Source organism: Colias croceus, chromosome 4, assembly GCF_905220415.1.
Source record: "Colias croceus chromosome 4, ilColCroc2.1".
In the NCBI taxonomy this organism is placed as follows: Eukaryota; Metazoa; Arthropoda; class Insecta; order Lepidoptera; family Pieridae; genus Colias; species Colias croceus.
The window spans coordinates 6918134-6940687 of record NC_059540.1 but is presented as its reverse complement, the minus strand read 5'-3'; the positions used below and the strand labels follow the sequence as shown (position 1 = coordinate 6940687).

The 22554-nt window shown below is 34.0% G+C and overlaps 2 protein-coding genes across 3 annotated transcripts; one reads left to right on the top strand and one right to left on the bottom strand.

Annotated features, from left to right (window-relative positions):
• The first annotated feature begins 281 nt into the window (after positions 1 to 281).
• On the top strand, positions 282 to 6131 carry LOC123690858. Its single transcript, XM_045634944.1, has 3 exons — positions 282 to 488; positions 4975 to 5148; positions 5659 to 6131. Exons 2-3 carry the CDS (start codon positions 4978 to 4980, stop codon positions 5821 to 5823), a joined length of 336 nt encoding a protein of 111 aa, XP_045490900.1. The 5' UTR covers positions 282 to 488; positions 4975 to 4977; the 3' UTR covers positions 5824 to 6131.
• On the bottom strand, positions 6101 to 21365 carry LOC123690856 (nipped-B-like protein A). Of its 2 annotated transcripts, XM_045634940.1 has the most exons (27): positions 21277 to 21365; positions 20815 to 20929; positions 18352 to 18520; positions 17684 to 18273; positions 17261 to 17481; positions 16940 to 17180; positions 16694 to 16855; positions 16404 to 16591; positions 15791 to 16028; positions 15247 to 15491; positions 14203 to 14436; positions 13790 to 14008; positions 13367 to 13549; positions 12409 to 13140; positions 12013 to 12333; positions 11734 to 11872; positions 11532 to 11656; positions 11072 to 11306; positions 10793 to 10947; positions 10440 to 10704; positions 10060 to 10250; positions 9576 to 9769; positions 9338 to 9461; positions 9105 to 9251; positions 8462 to 8655; positions 7836 to 8010; positions 6101 to 7167 (listed from the first exon to the last, which is right to left on the bottom strand). In XM_045634940.1, the coding sequence occupies exons 2-27, from the start codon at positions 20879 to 20881 to the stop codon at positions 6994 to 6996; spliced, it is 5928 nt and encodes a 1975-aa protein (XP_045490896.1). In that variant the 5' UTR covers positions 20882 to 20929; positions 21277 to 21365; the 3' UTR covers positions 6101 to 6993. The 2 variants fall into 2 exon arrangements, with proteins under 2 accessions (XP_045490896.1, XP_045490897.1); XM_045634941.1 differs by having other exon boundaries at positions 17261 to 17463; positions 20815 to 21352.
• Between the last annotated feature and the right edge of the window lie 1189 nt (positions 21366 to 22554).

Below are 22554 nucleotides of genomic sequence, written 5' to 3'. Positions count from 1 at the left end.
TAATAGATAAAACTTCGCAAAAATAGAAATCTATACTGGTAGTTACCTATTCTTGATTCATTGAATTAAAATAAGCTTTTTACGTATGAAATTTAATATAACTAAGGATTAAAATAATAAATCGATAATAATTTGTAATAATAGGATCTCGGACGGCAGGGAATCTAAGCTGTTGAACTGGTTGGCATGAAATCCGGTCAGCGTCCCAGATATCAGTACTGTTGTGGTGATCTTATTTTTACTGGTAATTGTCCAAATTCAACGTCACAAAGACACGACCGGCATCGCGTCGGAGGCTCTCCGAAAGAAAGTAATTAACATCAGTAGTAATTCGTACATGCGTCAATTCACTCTTTTGTTAACTCAAATAAGCGGTGATATTGGAAGCTATTAATACATCAACCAGATTCGTACGTGGAATTGTTTGTTGAAAGAGGCATTAAGAAAAGTTGTGTGGTGTACCTAATTTTAAATTGAAGACTGAAATTGTGAGTAAATATTGAATTGCATTATTATAAACAATATACTTAAGTAAGAAATATTTATGGCATATTTGTGTTAAATAAAACTGAAAGATAAAGTGCGCACTTTTCACTTGTTATGATTATTTAGTCAAACGAGCAAAATAAGTCAATAGGCAGAATTATCTTGTTTAACAAAAGTATCTTATAAATAGTGATCATATCATATAAAAATAATTTATTTAGAAAGAAAAAGAAGTTTCGTAAAAGTAGTAGGTAATTACTAATGTAAAGAAAAAATATAGGTAAGTATAACAACTATAAAAAATCATTTAATTAGGTGCTAACTACTTAACTAGGTAGTTATATTCAATTCAAAAATATACATGTTACTCTGATGACTCTGACTACATAATATGTAAATGTTTAGTTTTAGTTTAGCCGTTAGAGACTTCGTAGGATCAGAAACAAATCCTGTAAGATCGTAGAGGTTTAAAAAATGATAAGTTCCACTCGTAATAAAACACAAAGAATATTAATCCTTAATCTATAATTTAATAGTGGTGTATTTTGTATGTGAATTGTATACCTTTACAACGTAGAGCGTTAAATAGAGCTTTTTTTTAACGCCGTTAATACCTTTTTACCAATTAAACAAGTTTCAATCGTATTTTGAGTCTGTAAGAAAACTTTTTGTTTTTGATTTTTGTATATATTCTAAAAAATTGTTTGTTTATCTATTAGGTACCTATAGATTTGAGGTAGGTACCAATTATTTACTTACAACCCAATTTTAAATTACGCAAATAATTCAGCTTTAGAAATGTTAATAAACAACTTACCTACCTACCTACTTTAGATTCATTTATAATAAGTAGGTATCTAAGTATTGATTGATATTTACGAAATGATCCAATTTAAAATAGTTATAAGAAATCGTTCAAGTGACGATGTCGAAAAATGATTTCTTGTATCTGTGCCAAATATCCAATTCAATTAAATTGCGTAGTTGTTTCTTACAGCATGGCTGTGTTTATTTTTGTACCATCAAGCGTTGGCCTCTCAGTAAAGCCTAGAATGTTTAACGGTGTTCGAACATATTATGCATCGTTAATACCGTTCGGTATTAAAATATATCTGTATTCGATGCCAATAAATTAAATAATGGTAATCAATTCGAAATAAATGATCTGAAAGGCGTAGAAGGGTTCGAAATTATTTATTAAATCGACATCACAGCAGTTTACCCCGGTTCATAAAACGGGGTAGGTTGGTACTAGCATGGATATTTTTAGGTCCATGGGTACTAGTTAAAACAACTCTTTAAATTTTACAAACATACAAAATTGTGGGTAGCATAAAGCGTCCTTTAATCGACATCATCCAGTAAGTATCAATTAAACAGGTTCATCTGTTTCAAAGACGTCCTGGAGCAACAGGCAATTTAAAGAAAAAAAGTTTAAAAGGTTGTTTGATGTCTTCATATCGTTGATATTAACGATTGAGCATTTAAATGACGCAACATAAACATAAAACACGCCTAACGAAATTATTTAGCAAAATACAGCATAATAAACCTTCTTTATATACAAAGTTCTATATAATATTTCTTGACTGAAAAGTTAATGGAAGAGGAATGAAAAGTTAAATATTTCTGGAAAACGCTTGCGCTATGTTCAGGCCGTAAAATGGCCGTAGAGAATGTTTTTATGATGGATCAGCTGCTTCATCAATAAATGCAATAAAGGGAAAGAATATTTATTTTAGTGTAAAATGTAACGGAAATTCAAAAATATTTCTCAATTTAAAACTACTAATAATATAAACGAAAAAGTTAATATGTATGTTTATTGTGAAAAAGTTGTCTCACACATGTTGTTTATATCATAACATTTTAAAAAGAAAATATTAGCATCAAGCTTCAAATATTAGCATCTAAGATTAGCATTAAATAATTTTTAAAAATGACTTCACACTTTTAAGAGTTTACTTTCTAACAATTTGTGTTCAAGAATCTCTACAAAGCATACGATTATGTTAAATTTGTTAAAATATATAAAATGTACCGATATAAATCTACAATAACCCATTGAGGCCCGAGCGGCCCGATCGGGCAATGCTATATTACTTGCTCTGTGCGGGCAACGACACAATAGATTTTCAAAGGATTTTCTATTGTGTCTGTCGGGGGCTGAGTTAATAAAAAAACTGGCCAAGTGCGAGTCGGACTCGTGCATTGACTTATAGTAGACGTTGTTTCCCACCAAAATTCACTGGAAGTAAGTACACTATAGCTTTTCATTTCCATGGAGAATGTCGAAATTAGCGAAAATCTCCAGCATAAACGGCTGTATCTTTTGACTGTGTTGGCTTATAAGTTTGATAGTTCAGGATACATCGCCCATTTTTGCAAGTGACTACTATCAAGCTGATTTTCCGTTTGTAGCTTTATTTTGATGAGACACCGAATAATTTCGTGTATGAAACTCTCGATTGTGGTAGCTAACAGAGATAGCAAGGATAAAATTTAAATTTCAGCTTGATACGTTTACGCGTCATTGAGAAAAAGAGTCTTGACTTGGTCTTGACTGACAACAAAGCGTCCCTTACAAGGGATCGTTTTTTTTTCGAGATTTTGACTAAAAAATATAGAGGATTAAACTTCTGTACTTTTAAATAACCCTCCCAATATATGTATTATTGTCACAAAATATAATATAATCCCACCATGGTCATAATATAATCTGTGTGAAATTTATAACTAGCTACCTATCCGCCCGCGATGTCAAAGAAAATCCCGTATAGATCTCTTTCCCGTTTTTCCGGGATAAAATCTATCATTTTCTTAGTACCAAATTTCACCAAATCGGTTCAATGGTTGAGGCTTGAAGAAGATACAAGACAGACAGAGTTACTTTCGCATTTATGATAATACCACAGTATTACCATATTTCCTACAGTATGGCGACGAATGTACTTGTGCAGAGAAACGGAGGGGAACTGGCGGGGGGTCGGGCGACGCGGGCCGCTTAATGCAATCACGCTGAGTTTGCATTAACTATCGCGAAAGGACGACGCAGTCGTATTTTTTGTGTAATAATTTTATTATACATAGGTACTTACATATTCTATTATGGCGCGCAAAAACTGTTCCGTTTACGGATGTAAATCTACTAGTTCAGGATACATCGCCCATTTTTGCAAGTGACTACTATCAAGCTGATTTTCCGTTTGTAGCTTTATTTTATCGCGCGACATCAAAGGCGTTTCCTTACTGTAGGAAATAATATTGTAATACTGTGATAATACTAATTAGAAAATTAATATAGTTAGTTTTATGTGTACCACTTGATTTACTTATATTATAACTAGATTTCCGCCCGCGGCTTCGCCCACGTTTTCAAAGGAAAACTCGCATAGTATCGCATTTTTGTCGAATAACAATTCTCTAAAAATGGAGTACCGTACCCACGTGCATCTGGCCACGCTTCTATTTAATGTTTTAAAGTACAGAGTGCCTGTGTATTTGTACGACAAACTGAAATGGCTGGCGGATCATAATACAGCCTACCAGACTCGTCACGCAACTTCTTTATTAGAAATACCTCTTCACAGAACATCCGCATTTAGGGGGAGTTTTAGATATCAAGCTTCAAAATGCTGGAACGACCTACCGCCGCCTATTCGTTCCCAACAAAGCGTATTCTCTTTTAAAAACAAACTGAAGTCTTATCTTCTTGACATTCAAAAGCGCAATCAGAAATTTTAACCCCATCAAACTGTCCTTTATTGATTAATTTTCTTTTTGTCAAAATACACACACTTTTACAAATTTCATATAAATATAAATGTGTATGTATCAATATCTGAATATATTATATTGCTGACTTTTATTTATGTATATTGAATTTTATGTGCACAAATTTAATTTAATATTACACAATATATATATATTATTCATTTACTTATTATATTATGTATTTATAAAGTATAAATATCGATTCAATTATATTTTTACTTGCATATTGTTGGATACCTTAGTCTGAACCTTGGATCATTAAGTAAGTAAGTTACTTAATGATCTTAGGTCTGAACGGAAATACATCTACTGTCAACGAGACATCCTAAGGCGGCCACTGAAAATCAGTGATAACACACTGAGTGGTTGGCCTAATTATGGCATACGTACTTATATCTTTTATGTTCCTTTTTTCTTAACTAAATTGTATCTTTTTTTATGTGTCCATAATAAACTTATTTCATTTCATTTCATAGTTCCCGTTCCCATGGGATCTCCGGGATAAAACCTATCCTATGTGTTAATCCAAGTTACCCTCTATATGTGTGCTAAATTTCATTGTTATCGGTTCAGTAGTATTTGGGTGAAAGAGTAACAAACACACACACAAACACAAACTTTCGCATTTATAATATTAGTAGGATTAGTTAGTTAAAAAGTTACGATAGTCAACTTTTATGTGTAACAGCACTCATGTGATACTATTGTCCACAGACAATGAGCGGAGAGGCTATATCGTACGACGACGTAAGCTACGTGGACGTGCACTCGCTGCCGCTGAGACCGCCGCAGCCGCTCGTCCCGCCCGAGAAGGCCGTGCGCAGATCCTGGCACCCCGTCATGTGGGATGAAGCCAACCACGAGGGACAACCCGTTAAGGAAGACGAGGTATATGTTATATAGTGTTTTCCATGATTAACCATTGAAATTATTCCAGTCAAGTTAGTTTTATCATCCAGAAAAAATGTTGTTTTTTTATGATAAAAAAAACAATATTATTGGGTAACGTAAGGTACGTTCTACTTCATTAGTTCTCATATTATGGAAGTCTATCACAATATAATTACAATCACGGAATATTAGGTACAATATTATGGTATTTTTATCAGATAATACGAAAACATATGTAGTGTTTTCAATGGTTAATTGCAATATTTTTGATGTATGAGGTAGTCTCTCTTTTAGTTGTTAAATGAAATTTCGTAATTCTTCAATTATCAAAATTGTAGCTTATGAGTTGCATCTGGCTCATATATGCAACTATAATTTAACGGACTTTATCAATTATAATTTAATGCAAATGTGTGTATTTCATGGTTTTTAAGAATTATGTGTACTCATATTTTCTCTTATACCAAATATTATAAGAGCTCATCATATTATTTTGATTAATTTCAGGAGGAACAAAAAACTAAAGAGTACCCTCACAAGAAACAAATTCGCAACATCAAGCGTCTCGTCGCAGAAGGAAAGATAAAACCGACATCAGAATCTCTCATATTTTTCCTTTGTAATAAGTTTGCGATATCTGAAGAAAGGCAGGCTAAAATGAACTCCGGTTAATAGGCGGCAATAATTATGTCAAATAAATTAACAAAATAATACTGTAATTATACTAAAAACATATGTACTAAAACTAATTTTGTGATAATATTTGTATTGTGGAACATTTATAATGGAAACAACTGAATTAATACAGTAATAATTGGTTTAAGTTGTGATATAAATATTAATTAAGAAATAAAATGTAATAATGTATCAATTTATATTTTCATACTTTAGCATTTGTTCTTCGACCAAGGTAATAAATAACAAGGGCAATAAATAGAAAAAAATTAAATAAAAATAAAAATCTATCCGTGTAACTTTAATGTTCTCTTATTTATCGAAATGCAGCATATTGCAGTATCCTCCATATTCAACATAAATCTTTTATATCTATATTACATAGACGCCGATACGTATAAAAATTATGCACTCTATTCCTTGTACCGGTCGCGGCGACGCACGACAACAAATTGACCTACACGTTAGTGTCCGTCGCGGCTCGCGACGCTCATTCGGAAATGTTACATAATATAATTTATTCTTCATAGAAATTATCTACACACAAGACTTTCGTTACAAAACGGAATCTTACATCGTCGCTCATCATGTACCGCAGCGAATGCATTTACAATTTATCATCACTCTAATGTTTCGTTTTAACGTAAAGCTTCGAATCACTTTCATAAATGAAATCGAAAGCTTGGGTTGCGTTGAGATTGGCTGCATTACAAAACTAGCGACGTTACATTTCAAGTGACAGCCGGCCCCCATATTCAATCCGTCTGCGATCGTCGCTAAATATTCAACGTCGTCGTGTAAAAAAGTTCTAACAATTCATGACAAACAACATCGCTGGTGATTCACTAAGAGATTACAATATTGCAAACGGATCGAACACGGGGGCCGCGCCCATAAATCGCGCGCACTTGGTCGCGGGCCTTCGAAATAAATACAACATAACTGTGGGTTCGCACCGATGAATCATAAAAACGTTCGACACTCCGTTATCGACAACGTTCCGAATCGTGCACGCGTTCCGAGTGAGACACGTCCGCCACTTCACTTCACAACACAAACGTAACATTAGCACAGTCGGGGGGGCGCGCGGGGCCGCAGCGAGCAGAATGTATATCAGTGCGTACCCAGGGGTATAGTGTCCTCTCACTGTGAGGGCGCGCACTGTCACTAGGTGGCGGGCGGCGGCGCGGCGGGCGGCGGCGCGCTCTTGCTGCTGCCCGCGCCCCCCGCTCCCCCCGCGCCCGCGCCCGCCGCCCCCGCACCGCCCGCCGCCGCCGGCGCCGCGCTCGCCTCCTCGTCCTCCTCTTCCTCCGGGTCAAACTTCAACATCAACTGCTTAAACTGAAATGGAAACACACAATTTAGCATTTTTGATGAAACATACTTTTCTAGTCATAAAACTGCGAGGAGACTTCGTGATAGGCATGATACAACATAACATATGCATTTCCAGAACAAAAGTAACACAAAAATCACATTGCCATGTGCAAAACACTTTGTCTTGAAATGTATCAGTAGTTGCATACTAATTACATAAGTACATATTTTATTTCACAAGAATATTAGCTAAAATATACATATCTGGTAACTTTCATATTTATTTCAACAGTATTCAAAAGCTTTCTAAATGCAAAATTTTAAAATAATAAAAATGATTCTATCACCAAGCGGGATTCGAATCAGCACCTTTTTGCCATGCCGGGGCAAAATTTTCCATATCCTTTAAATTAAATCCATACTAATATTATAAATGCGAAAGTAACTCTGTCTGTCTGTCTGTCTGTTACTCAATCACGCCTAAACTACTGAACCAATTTGCATGAAATTTGGTATGGAGATATTTTGATACCCGAGAAAGGACATAGGCTACCTTTTATTGCGAAATATGTACCACGGGCGAAGCCGGGGCGGACCTCTAGTTATTAATAAAGAAGAAGAAAGTATTAATGGCAAAAAAGGTAGCCTTTTTCAATTCTATATAAAACAGTGAAACAAATCCCAACACGTACCTCTAGATAGTCGTCGACGAGTCGCCGCCGGCCCCGCTCGTCCAGGTCGTCGTCCACGTCGCCCTCCTGCAGCTGCGCCATCGTCGCCTTGGGCTCGAACTGCGGCGCGTGCCGCCGCGATATCGCCTTCTCGTACACCTTCACGTTCTCCGACGGGGAGTACTGGTTTATTTTCCTACAACACAAGTACAATATTATATTTTAAGTGCAATCTGTATGGCGAAATTTTTTTACTGAATTAACACACGTCTAAATTTTTAAACATCGTCATCGTTAAAAATCACAACAGATATTCCTTTTTAAGAATTTGGTATATATTTGTATTAGAGCTATACATTTTGCACTGATATTTTGTGAGGCAAAGCACAAGTCTCTATAACAATCTATTGATCATTAAAAACAATAAAATACACATTTTTTTTTATATACTAGATAGGGAAGTGCTTGACCACAATTTTGCATGATGGAAAGCTAAGATGTGGCCTAAAATCCTTAATCCTGTACGACAAAAAAAATAAAAATAAAAATATCTAGACCAAACTAAAAAAAAAAAGTTAAAATTCAAAAATAAAACTAAAAAAGGTCTTCAGAGGTTTTTGTAAAATGCCCCATCCCGCAGTACTCACGCGTCAGTGAGCCCGTACAGCTGCTTGAGGTGCTGCTTGAGCACGAGCAGCAGCAGGCAGCCGCGCGCCTGGCGCATGGCGTCGCGCAGCGGCCGCGCGTCGGCCGGCACGCGCGCCAGCAGCGCCTCCGCCTCTTCCTCGTCCTCCTCCTCGTCGAGCGGCTCCTTCTCCTCCACGTTCGTTTTTATTAAGCCCTGATACATTTAAGATTAAATTTTAGTTTTTTTTTTTAATTAGCAGTACCTCACAAGCCTTGGATATAATGGTTAAATAGAGCCTCATACCCTTGGATATAATGGTTAAATAGAGAAAATTCCAACACTCTGGCTAAACGAGATGTTGTAAAAAATTTGTTTGTAGTTTTATACCTTAGAATGTTTCTAAGTAAGTTTAAAGACTACAAAAAGGTCGATCAAAGCGCGCAGGTTTCAATAGATAGCATGGAGTAAGACACATTAAAACGAAAAAGGACAAGTAATTCGATTGGGGATGACGATGCCAATCCTTCAGGCATCGTAACGCTACAGCGAAAAGTTGTGGGTTTATCTCCCGCCTCATGATTGATTGTTTTTTGCTTAAGATGGCGAAGCCGACTAGTAATATCGAAGTATTATTTTATTCATAAAAAAATAAGTTTTCATACCTCACGAAAAAGCTGTAATAAATTGGATCCCGACGTAGAAATAATAATATCAATATGGTGTATGATAAACAAAGGTTCATCTTGAACTTGATATGGAAAGTAGCTCAGGTTGTCAGCCAAAAAGAGCATCTGATCCAACGGCGCAGTCTGTAAATATAAAAATTATACATTATAATATTTTTCAAATATTTAATACATTTTCACATAGAAGTGAAAGAAAACAATATAATTACCGAAGCGTCGTCGAATTGTTTTAATAATGACAATACAAGCGCTCTTCTCTGCGGCCTCGTATTCCGTAATAATGAATATAAAAATCCATTTAAAGATGAGGGTAAATCGTCTTGCTCTTTTTTCCTAAAAAAGGAAAAGAAAATCATATCACGGAATTTCTAATTTTGTGAAGAAGTTGATAGCAATTTGGCGTAACTCAAATTTAAATTTTTAAATACAAATATGAAGCTATCTTACCTGAATCCTCGAATAACTCCTTTGTTATCAGACTGTAAAATTTTCTGCAATTGATAGGAAAGTTTAATTCCTAGTTGAGCTTTCATGTGAATGAAGCCAGGATATTTCTTGTCAATTTCTTGCAGATTTTTATCAGCTGTATGTGACACCGTAATTTCTGTATCCGTGCTCATACATATTAAATATGGAACAATCTGAAAGAAAGGTTTATATTAATTATATTTTATTTAGGTATATAAACTTTGCATGAAAGTGTCAATGAGAATTTTTTCCGTCCGCAAATCTATGGAGACAAGTGTTATTTTGAATTTAAATAACTGAAGCAAAATATTCACTTAAAGCATTTTTATTCAAGTAAATTTTTACAAGTCCTCATGAATAGTCATTTTTATCAAACCTCTACTTATTCAGAATGTTGCTTCTTACTAACAAGATGTTCATAACAAAAACTTTAATATAAATTTATCACATTATTGTACATTACCTGTACTGGATGCACTAGACCCTGCGCAAGCACCAACTGCACAACCTTCATAGCGCTCGATCGCACCGTAGTGCTCAAGTGCAGGAACGAACCCAAGATCTCTTTGAGGTATAACTGAATCACAGTTGATGCCATTCCAGATGACACATCACCCATTTCCTTAAGATTTTCCATTTTCGATCTTTTTGACCCTGAATATAAAGGTAAGTTTTATTTATAGGGGCAATAATTATTATCAGTTATAATCAGTTGCATGCAGACAATTTTTGTTACCGAAAGGCTACAATTTATGACGTAATATAGAATCAAAGCATTTGGTATGCTTCAACTCAATCTTATTGCGTAAAATTAACTTCAAACTAATAAAATATAAAACTCACATTCTCTATCTTGTCTTATCATTCTTTGCTCCTCTTCCTGTAAGTACATTTCGATATTTCTAAGCACATCCGCTTTCATCTCAATAGGCGCAAGATCTGACGTTAAAAGGTGATGATAAAACTCCTTCAACTCAGGCCGAAGCATAAATTCGTAATGCCTGACGCACACTGAACCGAGTGCTTTTAATGTGTGAGATACAAAATCCTCGTCTTCTAAATTAACGAAAAACATCAGCGTGTTATACACTTGTTCCTTGATGTCACTCTGTAAATAATTAATACGTTATTTAAATATTATTATTTGTACTTAAACATTTCATTTCGCCTTTTACAAATTGGTAAATCAACTTTACCTGCAATCCATCAATTACTTTACCGTCGGTAAAGTCAAAATATCTAAGTAAAAGTCCAACAATGAATAAAGCTCTTCTAAAATGTGGTCGTGAGTGCAGCGATCGCGTCACTTCAGGATTGCGTTGCCAGCCTTGTTTCCATTGTAGTAAAATACCTTAACAAGAAAATACTTTATTACAAAGTTCTACTCCATTTTAAATGCCTGTTTAATAAACTGCATATAGAAGCAATAAATTCAACTATGTTAAAGTTCGTAATAACAAAACAAATTAACTCACTGTGATACTGGTTAAAGACGTCTCTTATAAGTTTATAATTGTGCGTAAGATTGTTAACAATGGCAGCGAGGCAGGCTATACACGATGCTATAACAAGTTGGCCGCGCTGCAATATCAGTTTAACAGCGTCTTCTTCTAACTGAGCTAGAAACACTTCACTGGGATGCTCCATTAAAGGGACAACTAGTTCCAAAGTGGATGCCACGGTTGACATTATTTGTTGTTCATACTGATTCTGCAATTTAAAAATATTATTTGTATGTTATAAAAAAATAATTTCAGGGTGTTTTCGATATATTTTTTTTCTTCATAAAATGGTAAGTATTTAACAATTATTGCATAAATCTCGCAATCTTTACGCATTAAGCGCGATCGATGTATCAATCATGATTTCGAAAATATTAAGTGATTATTTATCATTTTATTCTACACGGGCGTTATAAATATAAAAATATTTTACCTGACATTTTAAGCTTAAGTAAGGCTGCAGCGTCAATGCGTGATTGACCAGCAACTGAGGCCTTATTTTTGCGAACAAATGTAATGTGGAAAGGCACGCTAAAATACGCTGGGATGAACCATTTCCTACAAATAAAAAAAATATATATATAATACCATACATATTATACACATCAATTTAGGAAAAAGTTTTCTCTACCTACCCTCAGTGCTAGTTTCTTCTAACTGTAATAAATGTTCAATAAGGCAATCAACAATCTGTTGACACGATACCAATAACGATTTAGGCGGCTGGTAAATTATCTTGGTCGAATCATCCTTGTCTTCTTTAGGTTTAAATAACTGAAAATATATTTATTTATTAATAACATATAAGGTATAAATATTATATACAACGTAACAGAAAAACACACAACAAAAATAACTGATTTGTTTCTAAAACACAAACATTGCTAATTAGCTATTAACATTTGAATACTTACACTTGTCAATAACTGTTGAAACCATTCCAATCCCATATCTCTCGATGATATAACAACATCGGTGATGTTAAGAACTTTCCTCGTCAAAGGATCAGCTGTGGCTGTCGTCATATCGAGTGTACCAGGTCGCGCTGTGTTCGGGCACGGCGTAAACCACATGTTTTGAAACACTTCCATAACCAATTTCCGGATACCCTCCTCATCGTTAACTCGTCTAATCATTTTTACACATATTTCGGGTATCTTGGGAAATTCAGGACATTCTATACATATATCTTTTAAGATTTTTATCACTCTTTTTCTTACAGAAACACCCGTATCCTAAAAAGTTTACAAAGTTTTACACAATATTGCACTGATACTTTGTCATTTTTAATTTAAATAGTGTTTACTTACCAATATTCTGTTCGAAAGCATGCCGTAATACTTGTCAATAAGATCAGGCCGACTGAGAACAAACTTGCCGACAAGGTCCACGGCCGCCTCCCGCACTGCAGTCGATTGGTCGAGAAAGGAGCGATTGACACCAATCTGCATGTCCGGCCTCGCCAGAACTGATGGGTCCGCTTCAACTATCATTGTCAAGCACTTCATTGCTTTTGTTCGAATCGCTATCGTGTTCTCGCACAATATAACTAAAATCTTTCTCAAATATTTATCAAAACTTTGTGAAAAAGATCTCTTGGACGCTAAGTACTGAGATATTAGCTCTGCCCCACTATAATCTATGTATGATTGCATCACTTGCACTTGAGTTCCACCTTGATAGCGAAATGGTCTTATTTTTTCTAAGAAAAAAGCTTTCCGCCGTTCTATCGTTTTAAATTTTTCTGCAGATAGTACAGCAGTTGAAGTGTTCTTCTTAGATTCTTTAACGATTTCTTCGTCGTCGTCCGAGTCCTCGTCACTAGTTTCATCCTTGTACCGTTTTTTCGATTTATGTTTAGGCTTTTTAGTAGGTGACGCTTTAGGTTGTACAACCATATCTCTGTACCACTGAGTAATATAAAAATGACGTGCGCAATTCCACGCTTGATCTTTCTGTCCGTTGATGGCTAAATAATCGAGTAAAACCCTTTGTAAAAATTCTGTTCTTTGCTCATCTTCATCTAATCCAGAGGAAGGGGTCTAAAAGTTTAAGGTATGTTTATTTTAAAGGAAAACTGAATGAATTTTGACAAGAAATTTCTACAAAGACCAAAACAAATTTCTAATCCCTTGCTAGCTGTAATAAAGTAAATTTACAAATGCAAATGGGAAATTTTTTTTTTTATGTTTGGTATAATAATTAATTTACCCCCTTTTGTGTAAGCAACATTTATTTAAATCGAAATTTCATAGGGATTAAACTCACATGTCCCTGCGATCCATCCTTCTCCTCCTCAGCGCGAATATCCCTAACAACTGCGTCCATAGTAGACAGCTTGGCGCGCGAATGCACACTGTCTCGCCTGAGTCGCGACGCAACCAAACCCAAATACTCTAATGAAGCCACGCGAACTGGCATTTCCATCGATTTGTCAGACATATATTTAACCTAAGAAACAAAAAATAATCATGTATTTTTTTTATTTAAATTTTTTCAAAGCTGTTTTTTTTTGTGTGGGTTGATTCGCTTATAGCTTGATTCGCTTGCTTCATAGATCATGACAACAAACAACTCAAAAAATCTAGCCAGCATTAAAATGTAAGCAATGTGTTAATACAGCTGTTACTTTAACAAATTTATCCAATTATTTTTACAGGTAAAAATCAAAATAAATCATAATATACTCACAAGCATTGTTCCAAGTAAACTCAGTAATAATTCGGTGGCGGGCCATTCTGGTTTGTTAACTGTCGTAAGTAAATCATGAACAAAATTTTCAAACAGGGGCCTAAAATCTACTTCTTCCGTGCGACTTCGGCACTTATTTAAAAATGATGTCAGGAATGTTCCGCCCACGCTTATAGCTGCCTCATATCTGGATATTATTAAGAGGTCCTTGTCAACATGCTGAAATAGAGAAAGAATTAATTTGGCCATTCTTAAAAAAATACAATTCACACATCTAAACTCAACTCTGATTATTGGCAATTTTGCTTTGTACAACATCTAAATTTATGTAAAAATGATGTAAAATTAAGTTTGATTAAGAATTTATTAACAGCATAAATGGTAAATTATACATGAAATTTTCCTTTCCTTACCTTTTTACTCTCTGATTCTACTTCTTTATCCTTATCTTGTGACTTGCACAAAGTCTCTGGCAGTGTAACGACACATTGGACGAGTTGCAACACAAGCGCTGTGAGCATTTGAATGTGTTGGTCCGAGCTCAGTTGGAATGATCGCAAGTTGTGTTTGGAACTCGGTATCCGCGCTATCGACGCCAATATATCCTCCAATAGCAACCGCCGGTGTTGCTCGTATTTAGTGAATATCTGAACAAACAGTTAAATTCTTATTAGAACCGAAACACACTTATGTGTTGAAAATATGTCTATCTGCATAGTAAATTTGTCACAATATATCATTATGATTAATTTGTTTAAAAAAAAAATTGGTTGTTTGTAAAGTAGGTTAACGATCGAGATGTTTACGTGATAACGTCTTATGATGATATGAGACGGGAGATCGGTCCGTCTCTCTCTCGTCATACCTGCGATCGCGCTCGTGAGGTTTTGGTGTGACACAAGTTTCTGAACATGTCACCCGACTAAAACAATTTTAAAGACGTTATCACGTCAAAATGAATACATAAATAGTGTATAACTAAATTTTTAACTTTCATCTTATTTGTTATATAGCTAAAAAGGTTCAAGATAATCACTTTTGCATAAATGAAATATATTTTTATTTCCTCATAATCTTTTCCTTCTTGAAATAAACTTTCTTAGAACTAGTATTTTCTAGGGTTTGATTTTACGCGAGTATTATACATTTAGAAATTAAAGACTTTTTAACGGATTTTAAACGCGATTTATTCATTCTATTATTTTCCCGACGTTTCGAACACTTTACAGCGAGCGTGGGGAGGAAGAACGGGGAGTCTCCCCGTGACCACGCTCGCTGTAAAGTGTTCGAAACGTCGGGAAAATAATAGAATGAATAAATCGCGTTTAAAATCCGTTAAAAAGTCTTTAATTTCTTAGAACTAACTAAAATATTAATAAATATTAAACTATTAGTTTTTTCCTAGCACAGATAATTTGAAATGTCCACACGTCCCACATCCACTACCACCCACTTACCGTAGTAACCAGTTTGAGCGCGGACAGTTGCAGCTCGCTAATATTCTCGACGAAGAACGGCGACACGGCAACCGTAGAGGCGTGCAACACCGTTGTATCCGTGAGGTGGTGCGCCGCGAACAGTTCGCCGAGCAACGTGACGCACTCGTGCGCGTGCGTGTACAGCTCGCGCACCGCACGGTTCGAGTTGCCGCTGCGCTGCTTCGCGTGGGACGCACCGCCGCCGCGACGCTTGCGACCGTCCACTGGTAACGTTTGATGGTTCATTTTTGTTATACAGCTCGTTAATTATTTAATTAATTAAAAAAATATATAATTTTTGTCTTTTTCAATAGCTCCACCAATAAAATATAAGAGTTGGATGATTAGGATTTGGCATGGTAAGTAAATATTAATTTTAATATTTTATTTATTCATTTCTAAACCTGTGTGTAATGTGATGATGGATGTTATGGTAGAGCCTCTTTTATGTTCAAATCACAAAAAAAAATCTGTTTTTAAAATATACATTTTTTTTATCCAAATTATAAGAAGTAGAGCTTACCTTTTTTCTTAGAAGTTATCTGGATACTGTACACTGGATCATATACACAATAGATGGTATTGTTAAGTTGAAACTTTATAAACATAACTATTCTATCAATAACATCTTCTAAATATATGCGCTTGGGCATACTCGGGGATGTCATTATATATAGAGCTGTTAAACACGCATCAGATGCACACATTACTCTTTCCAGTGCGGATTCCAACCAAATCTGTCGCATTTCTTCACTGTCATCCTAAAAATAACAATATTTATTTATTTATTTTTACATACATAGATTCCTTACAGCTATTTGTATTACAATATTTTTATTTAACTTAAACAAAACAATACGCCAATAAAAAGGAATACCAATAATAAGACAATTAATGTGACAGTAGTTTTACATTAATTATAACAATGATAAAGTGGAAAAAATTAGGTAATTTATACATTTATATTTTTGGACATGATATATACAAAAAAGAGGAAAACGTACCTACCCATTAAAGAATGTTTGGTATGGATGTGTGAATGTGTGTACTGTGTGTGTAGTGTATAATGGTAACACATATTATATTTTCTATAAGCCAAAACAAAATGTATAGAATAAGTCTAAATAAAAACTCACTGGATCACCAACTAAAGACATTTTTTCAGCAGCTCTTATATTTTTCTCCAATATATTTAATAATCGAACTAATCTGTCTGCTGGAATGGCCTCCATAGCACCAAGATTTTTGAGCTTTGCTGCTTCTGAGCATAACTCCTGAATTTGGTAACGTGGTAATAACAATTCTTCTGGAATATCTGGACCCTCTGAAATTAAATGAAGTAATGTAAAATGGTTTTAAGAAAATGTTTCAATTGGAAAAATATACACCCATTGTTTCAGTTTAAAAATGTACATCTAATACATACCCATTTCTTCTGTTATTATCACATCATCATCAATAGTTTCAAAAACAGCATCTATGAGTTTATTGAATCTCTGATAAGTGTTTGTTTCCATAAGTTCATCTACAGATAGCATTTCTAATACAGGTACTAATCTCCTTTCAACTTTTCGTAGTTTAGGTCGTACTGAAAAAATAAAAATTGTTAGAAGACTTGTCTTAAATACATTAGAATTTGGAACATTAATTTTAAATTTAAAATAAGAACAACCTATAGATGTTTCTTCTTCTTCCTTTTTACTGGCTTCCTCATGTTTCCTTTTCACAGCTTCCCAATTTTTTTCTCTAGCCATGTCGATTGCCTCTCTTTCTTTATCTACAGGCTTTGAAATATTTTGCTTTTGTTTCGATTTTGCCTTCAATGGTATGTTATCATCGGAATCCGATTCAACTGTACTATTTTTTCGCACTCTTTCGTCGCCAGTAAATTCGTGTTTTTTCAATAACCCCTCCTATGAAATAAAATAAAAATTGGATTTATTTTTTAAATTTACATTTCAAATCTCAATTCAGCAAATGTAAAGTAACTTACAGAGAGTCGGCCAATTTTTACAACGGGATATCTACTATTTACAGCACTTGCACTTTTAGATTGGTCTTTTTCTTGTGCAGTGGCCAGTGGAGGCGCGTACGGAGCGCCCATTGAAGGTTGAGGCACTTGAGGTTCCTGCCGCAGTGGGGATGGCGCTACGCTAGCTTGAGCCGGCGATTGACCAGTCATCACCCCACCGCCTTCTAGAGAATTGTTCAAACATATAATTTATAACCAAGATTTATTGAATTTTATGATACATCTCAAAATACAAGAATTTTTAAAATTCCTATTTGTAGATATTCAAACAGAATTAAATTTACTTAAAATAAAAACATAACTAGATTGTTTAACTGTTCTATATTATATTGTGTGTTACTTGATTTAATTTTAAATAAATTGAAAGAAAATTGAGAAAATTACCTTGCCCAAATACTTTATCCTGACTCTGCATAAGTTGCTGCTGTTCAGGTATATTGCTTGGTGACATAGACAGTGGATCTTTGTCTTCCCCAATATTAGTTCCAAAACTTCTATTTTCTTGCAGCAAACTATTGTAGAATCCGCCGTTTTGTGGGTTTGCTGAATTGGCCAAAGGGCTTGTGTATGTATTCGACTGGTTAGCACTATTCCATGGCGGGGAAATGTTATTCTGGGCAGTTATATTCACTTGACTTCCTGGTCGGGCTTGTGAAGGTGGAGAACCAATGTTTACATGTGGAGATGATTGGCAAGGAGTAGCTAGTAATTGCTGATTTGGGATGGGTCCCGAATGGACAGCCGTGCCGTGGGATGATGGGCTTGAATGTACAGTAGAATGTGATGTATAATTAAAAGTAGGTGATGGTGACATTCCATTAAATTTTGATGTATTTAAATGATTGCCCCAGTGATTTGATGGCTGTTGGTCAAACACATTGGGATTTACATTGAGGATTGCCTTTAGCAATTCAGGAGTAGATTGTTGTGGAGCAGGACTGACAGCATTTGGTATAGTTTCATCTTTTAAGTCTCTGCAAAAATTAAAGCATTTTGTTATAATATTTTGTTTTTTAATTATTTTGAAATACATTATATAGAAATTTACTTACATATGTTGAACCGAAGTTTGCATAAGTGATTGTAGCAATAATGATACTAAATTATCATCTCTAGTTGCAAGTAATATTGCAGCTTCTTCGGCCACTCTTGGATGAAAAAGTTGGGATTTATTGTTAAGTGTTGATGGTAAAGGTGTAGGGAGGGGAAGCACAGGTAACACTGAAAACAAAATTAATCAATGGATATAATTATATAAATTTTCTAATCTACACCAAATATTTTCATCAAAATTAAACTCCGGACACCAGATAAATATTGCCTCAGAATGTATTGAACACCAATAGCAAAGGATACTAATGCACATACATGTAATAATGTTAATATTATTATAATTTATATAAGTAAACAATGATTTTATTTATAAATGAATACAGCAGGCTGTGACAAGCTGTGAGATTTCCTGCGTTAATTTCTTTTACTCTATCTGTGAGCCTTTTTAAACTCATAAATTTCCACTGTTCCACTATTACAGACAAAAAATTTAGTAATTCTAGCAAAAGCCACAAAGAACAATGGCAGAATAATAATGGATAAAAAATAATATGCATCTAGAAATGTAATTTTTATAAAATCAGTTCACCTTTTTAAATCATAAGAGTTAAAATATTTTTATACAAAGTAAATATTACCCATGACTTTCTGAAGTTATAAAAATAAAATTAATAATATGAATATTTATTACATTAATGTTACGAGCATTAAATATGAGACAATAAAACAAATAACCACAGAGCGTCTGGAATAACATGTCATCCTTTTACAAGTATCTTTTATAAGTAATTTTATGGACTAAAGTAAAAAATTAATAAACTTTATATTGTACTATATACTATAAATGTATACAATAAATTAATTATTATTATAAATGAGCATTTAGTATATAATGTTTCTTATCAGAATAAGAATATGAATGTATTTCACTGCAAGGAAACAATTTCAATGGACATTCCCAAATTTATACATATTCTCAAATCAAAAAAAAAAAAAAAAATCAAAACATTTATCTTTAGATTCATTTAAACATAACAATTTAAATAAAAAAGCAATATGAAAAATTGATTCTTATACAACCCGTAACAAATAAAATTATTTATGAAAAATTACATTTAAATCACAGAAATTTATTTTAAACTTAATCAATCCTTATTTGTTCCATAATGTCTAACAATTCGAAATTTAAAATTGGTGTGTATTTGTGCCTGTTTTCCAATTACAGAGCATAATGCGACTCAGTGCCGCACAATGCCGAATTATGCTGATGCTTAATTGGAACGTGAAATGCACCAGCAGGTTGCGCTAAGTTCAGTGTTGAAAAAAAAAATATTCATAGAGTTAGAAATAACCTCATTAATGTGTAAATAAAGTGGTATACATAATAATTGGTTGAAAACTATTTACGGTTACTTTAAGTATAATTTGGATTTTGATTATTTCACTATCATTTTTTTCAATGTTTGTACCTTCATCCATACTTATATTTATTTTTTTAACACAATTTGAATTAACTTTGATTATTTCGAAAAAACTACAATGAAACGAAAGCTTTAAATTTTTTTCCAACAATTAATGATAAATCGATTGCACGCATCAATTCATGCGCATTACTTTTAAAAGTGCTCGATTGTGCGAAGCGTTGCTGTAGTTGAAACATTCAACGTTAAGCATTATGCCGCATAATGCGCTCTAGTGCTGTAATTGGAAAACGGGGTGTATTTCTACTTCTATCTCTCTTCTTCTCCCTTCTATTCTCTCATTGTACCTATATACCTATAAATTTCTCTCTTGAAATAAGTTTATATAAATCAGACTAATAACTTCTGTAGTTGATTTAAAACAAAACTTATTTGGGTCAGTTTTCAGCAATAAACACCAAATCTATAATTTATTGAACCTATATAACCTAAAAGCACATAAAGCTTTAAACCATAGAATTTTTTTAATAACTAAATTAGTAGTTATTAAAATTCCCACATTATTCTGTTAAATTAATTTATTAATTTCAGTACACAACTCTCACTATTTTGCCAATGGTCAGCTGTTTAGAACAGTTATCCTATTCTACCTAAATGAACTAAGCTTTGATTATTAATTTTTACTTAATTATCTTACATGCGGTGAATGAGTTACAAAAATGCAATCAAGTCTTATTGATGGTATAATACATATTTTTTTAAATTAAATTCACTATATTTGTTAAGTTTCCCAAAGTAACCATATTATTTACTACAATCTACTCTATTCGTGTACCTAGTTTTTGTTAGATGAATTCTTTAAAAAATCTCATGTTGTTTATTTTCTTAGATGTCAAGTAAAAGTTTTTTTTTCAAGAATTAATTTTTAATTAAATTTTATAATCACCAATAAGTTATATTATATCCTTTCAGACAGCACTTCGATTTTTTTCAAAGTTACATATGTACAAGGTAATGTTATATAGAATGCATATTACTTACAGTCAGTTAAACTAGCTACTCCTGCCAAAGTTGTAATAGGGACACTTGGAATATCCCTCTCATTCATCTTGATCACAATATTTGATGTTATTTTCCAAAGTTGATTACAATTATCCTAAAAGTCAAAAAGAAAGTAGGTTCTGTGGTAATGTAACACACACTATTTGGAGTTGTTTGCGTAGTCGCAGTTTCCATTATTATTTAACTTTCCACATAAACACTTAACACAGTTGCACATCTATTATTAGTATTTATTAAAGCCCGAGATTTACGGCACAAATATTTTAGTTTTATCCAAAGATTGTTGTGAAAATAGGGCAGCCGTCAATTTGATGCTTTGTTGTGCGTTGTGCATCAAAACGAAGGTCAGCGCATCTGTATGACACTCCCAGTATAATTGAGAAAAACTTTATTGTTTAACATTATTTAATATTCTTTTGCTATATATTCATTTATACTCACTGAAACATAATGTAAACTATTTATATCCAGGACAAACCAAACATAATCCTAACATTTATGATAAATCAAGGAATTGTGGCTTAGTGTTGCCCATATAAATAAATTATTAATTTGAGTTGCCACTATCTAATAAATATGCGACAATTCCACGACCGCCCATTCACGCGAGAAACATTATTATAAGCAAAATAATCACTTATATATTTGGCAATGATATATGAGTTTCTTAATAAGTTCTGATTCTATATTATATACACAATAATAACATTTCTTTAGAAAACTGTGAAGAAATGAATTTCAATTTTCTTACTTCAAAGATTTTTGAACTATAGGGTGTCCCAATAAGAACGCAAGATTTAAATTTGACATAAAACGCAGATATTAAAAAAAAATTGTGAAAACTATATTATATCGTAAAGTAGACAAGATGAGGTTATGTTTGGAACAATACATCAGGGAGATGGCCGCCGCGGCTTTGCTGGCACATACGCGATCTTTTAATGAAATTTTCAATGACAGTTTTACATAAATGCTGTGGTATTTCATTAATACAGCGTCCAATTTCGTCTTTTAAGGATTGAGTCGTCGTCGGCTTAATTGCATAAACCATCGAATTAAAAAAAACCCCTAAATCGCATGATCTAGGTGGCCAATTATGGTCCCCAAAGCGTGAAATAACACGACCGAGAAATGACTGATGCAGCAATTGTATTGTTTCTCTGGCTGTATGACATGTGGCGCCGTCTTGTTGAAACCACATCCCCTCCAGCATGCAAGACGCAAATCTTTCGTCAAAATTCGCTGCATAGTGGATTCGGAAGCACCAAATTTTGGAGCTCGGTGTTGAATTGAGATGGATGGAGTTTGAGCGATATCATCACGTACTGCTGCGATATTTTCGGTTGATCGGTCGAAAGCGCGTTGTTGTTTTTACATTACTAACAGACCCAGTTTCAGCAAATTTTTCCATTAATCTCTTTTTACTGATCGCAATTTCTTTGATCGCAATTTGCGTACTGTAGCCGCAAAACTTTCACTATTTTGGTAAAACAAATTTTGCAATGAGAATGCGTTGATCTTTCGTTTAGCGTTCCATTTTTACTAACCTTATATCTTCTACTAAAAAAAAATTACACTTGTTGATATGTCAAACAATGACACTTCGAATGGCGCCAAATTTAAATCTTGCGTTCTTGTTAGGACACCCTTTAGTCACAGTTGACAGATATATACTACGTACATATTGTGCTTTAGTTGGCTGATTAGGTACATTCTGAT

Excerpts from the sequence above, each read along its gene's own strand:
- LOC123690858 (XM_045634944.1), top strand. The coding sequence starts at position 4,978 with ATGAGCGGAGAGGCTATATCGTACGACGACGTAAGCTACGTGGACGTG. Across the intron at positions 5,149-5,658 it reads AACCCGTTAAGGAAGACGAG|GAGGAACAAAAAACTAAAGA; the intron begins GTATATGTTATA and ends GATTAATTTCAG.
- LOC123690856 (XM_045634940.1), bottom strand. The coding sequence starts at position 20,881 with ATGAATGAGAGGGATATTCCAAGTGTCCCTATTACAACTTTGGCAGGA. Across the intron at positions 11,657-11,733 it reads AGAAGAAACTAGCACTGAGG|GAAATGGTTCATCCCAGCGT; the intron begins GTAGGTAGAGAA and ends TTTTATTTGTAG. Across the intron at positions 10,251-10,439 it reads GATAAGACAAGATAGAGAAT|GGTCAAAAAGATCGAAAATG; the intron begins GTGAGTTTTATA and ends CTTTATATTCAG.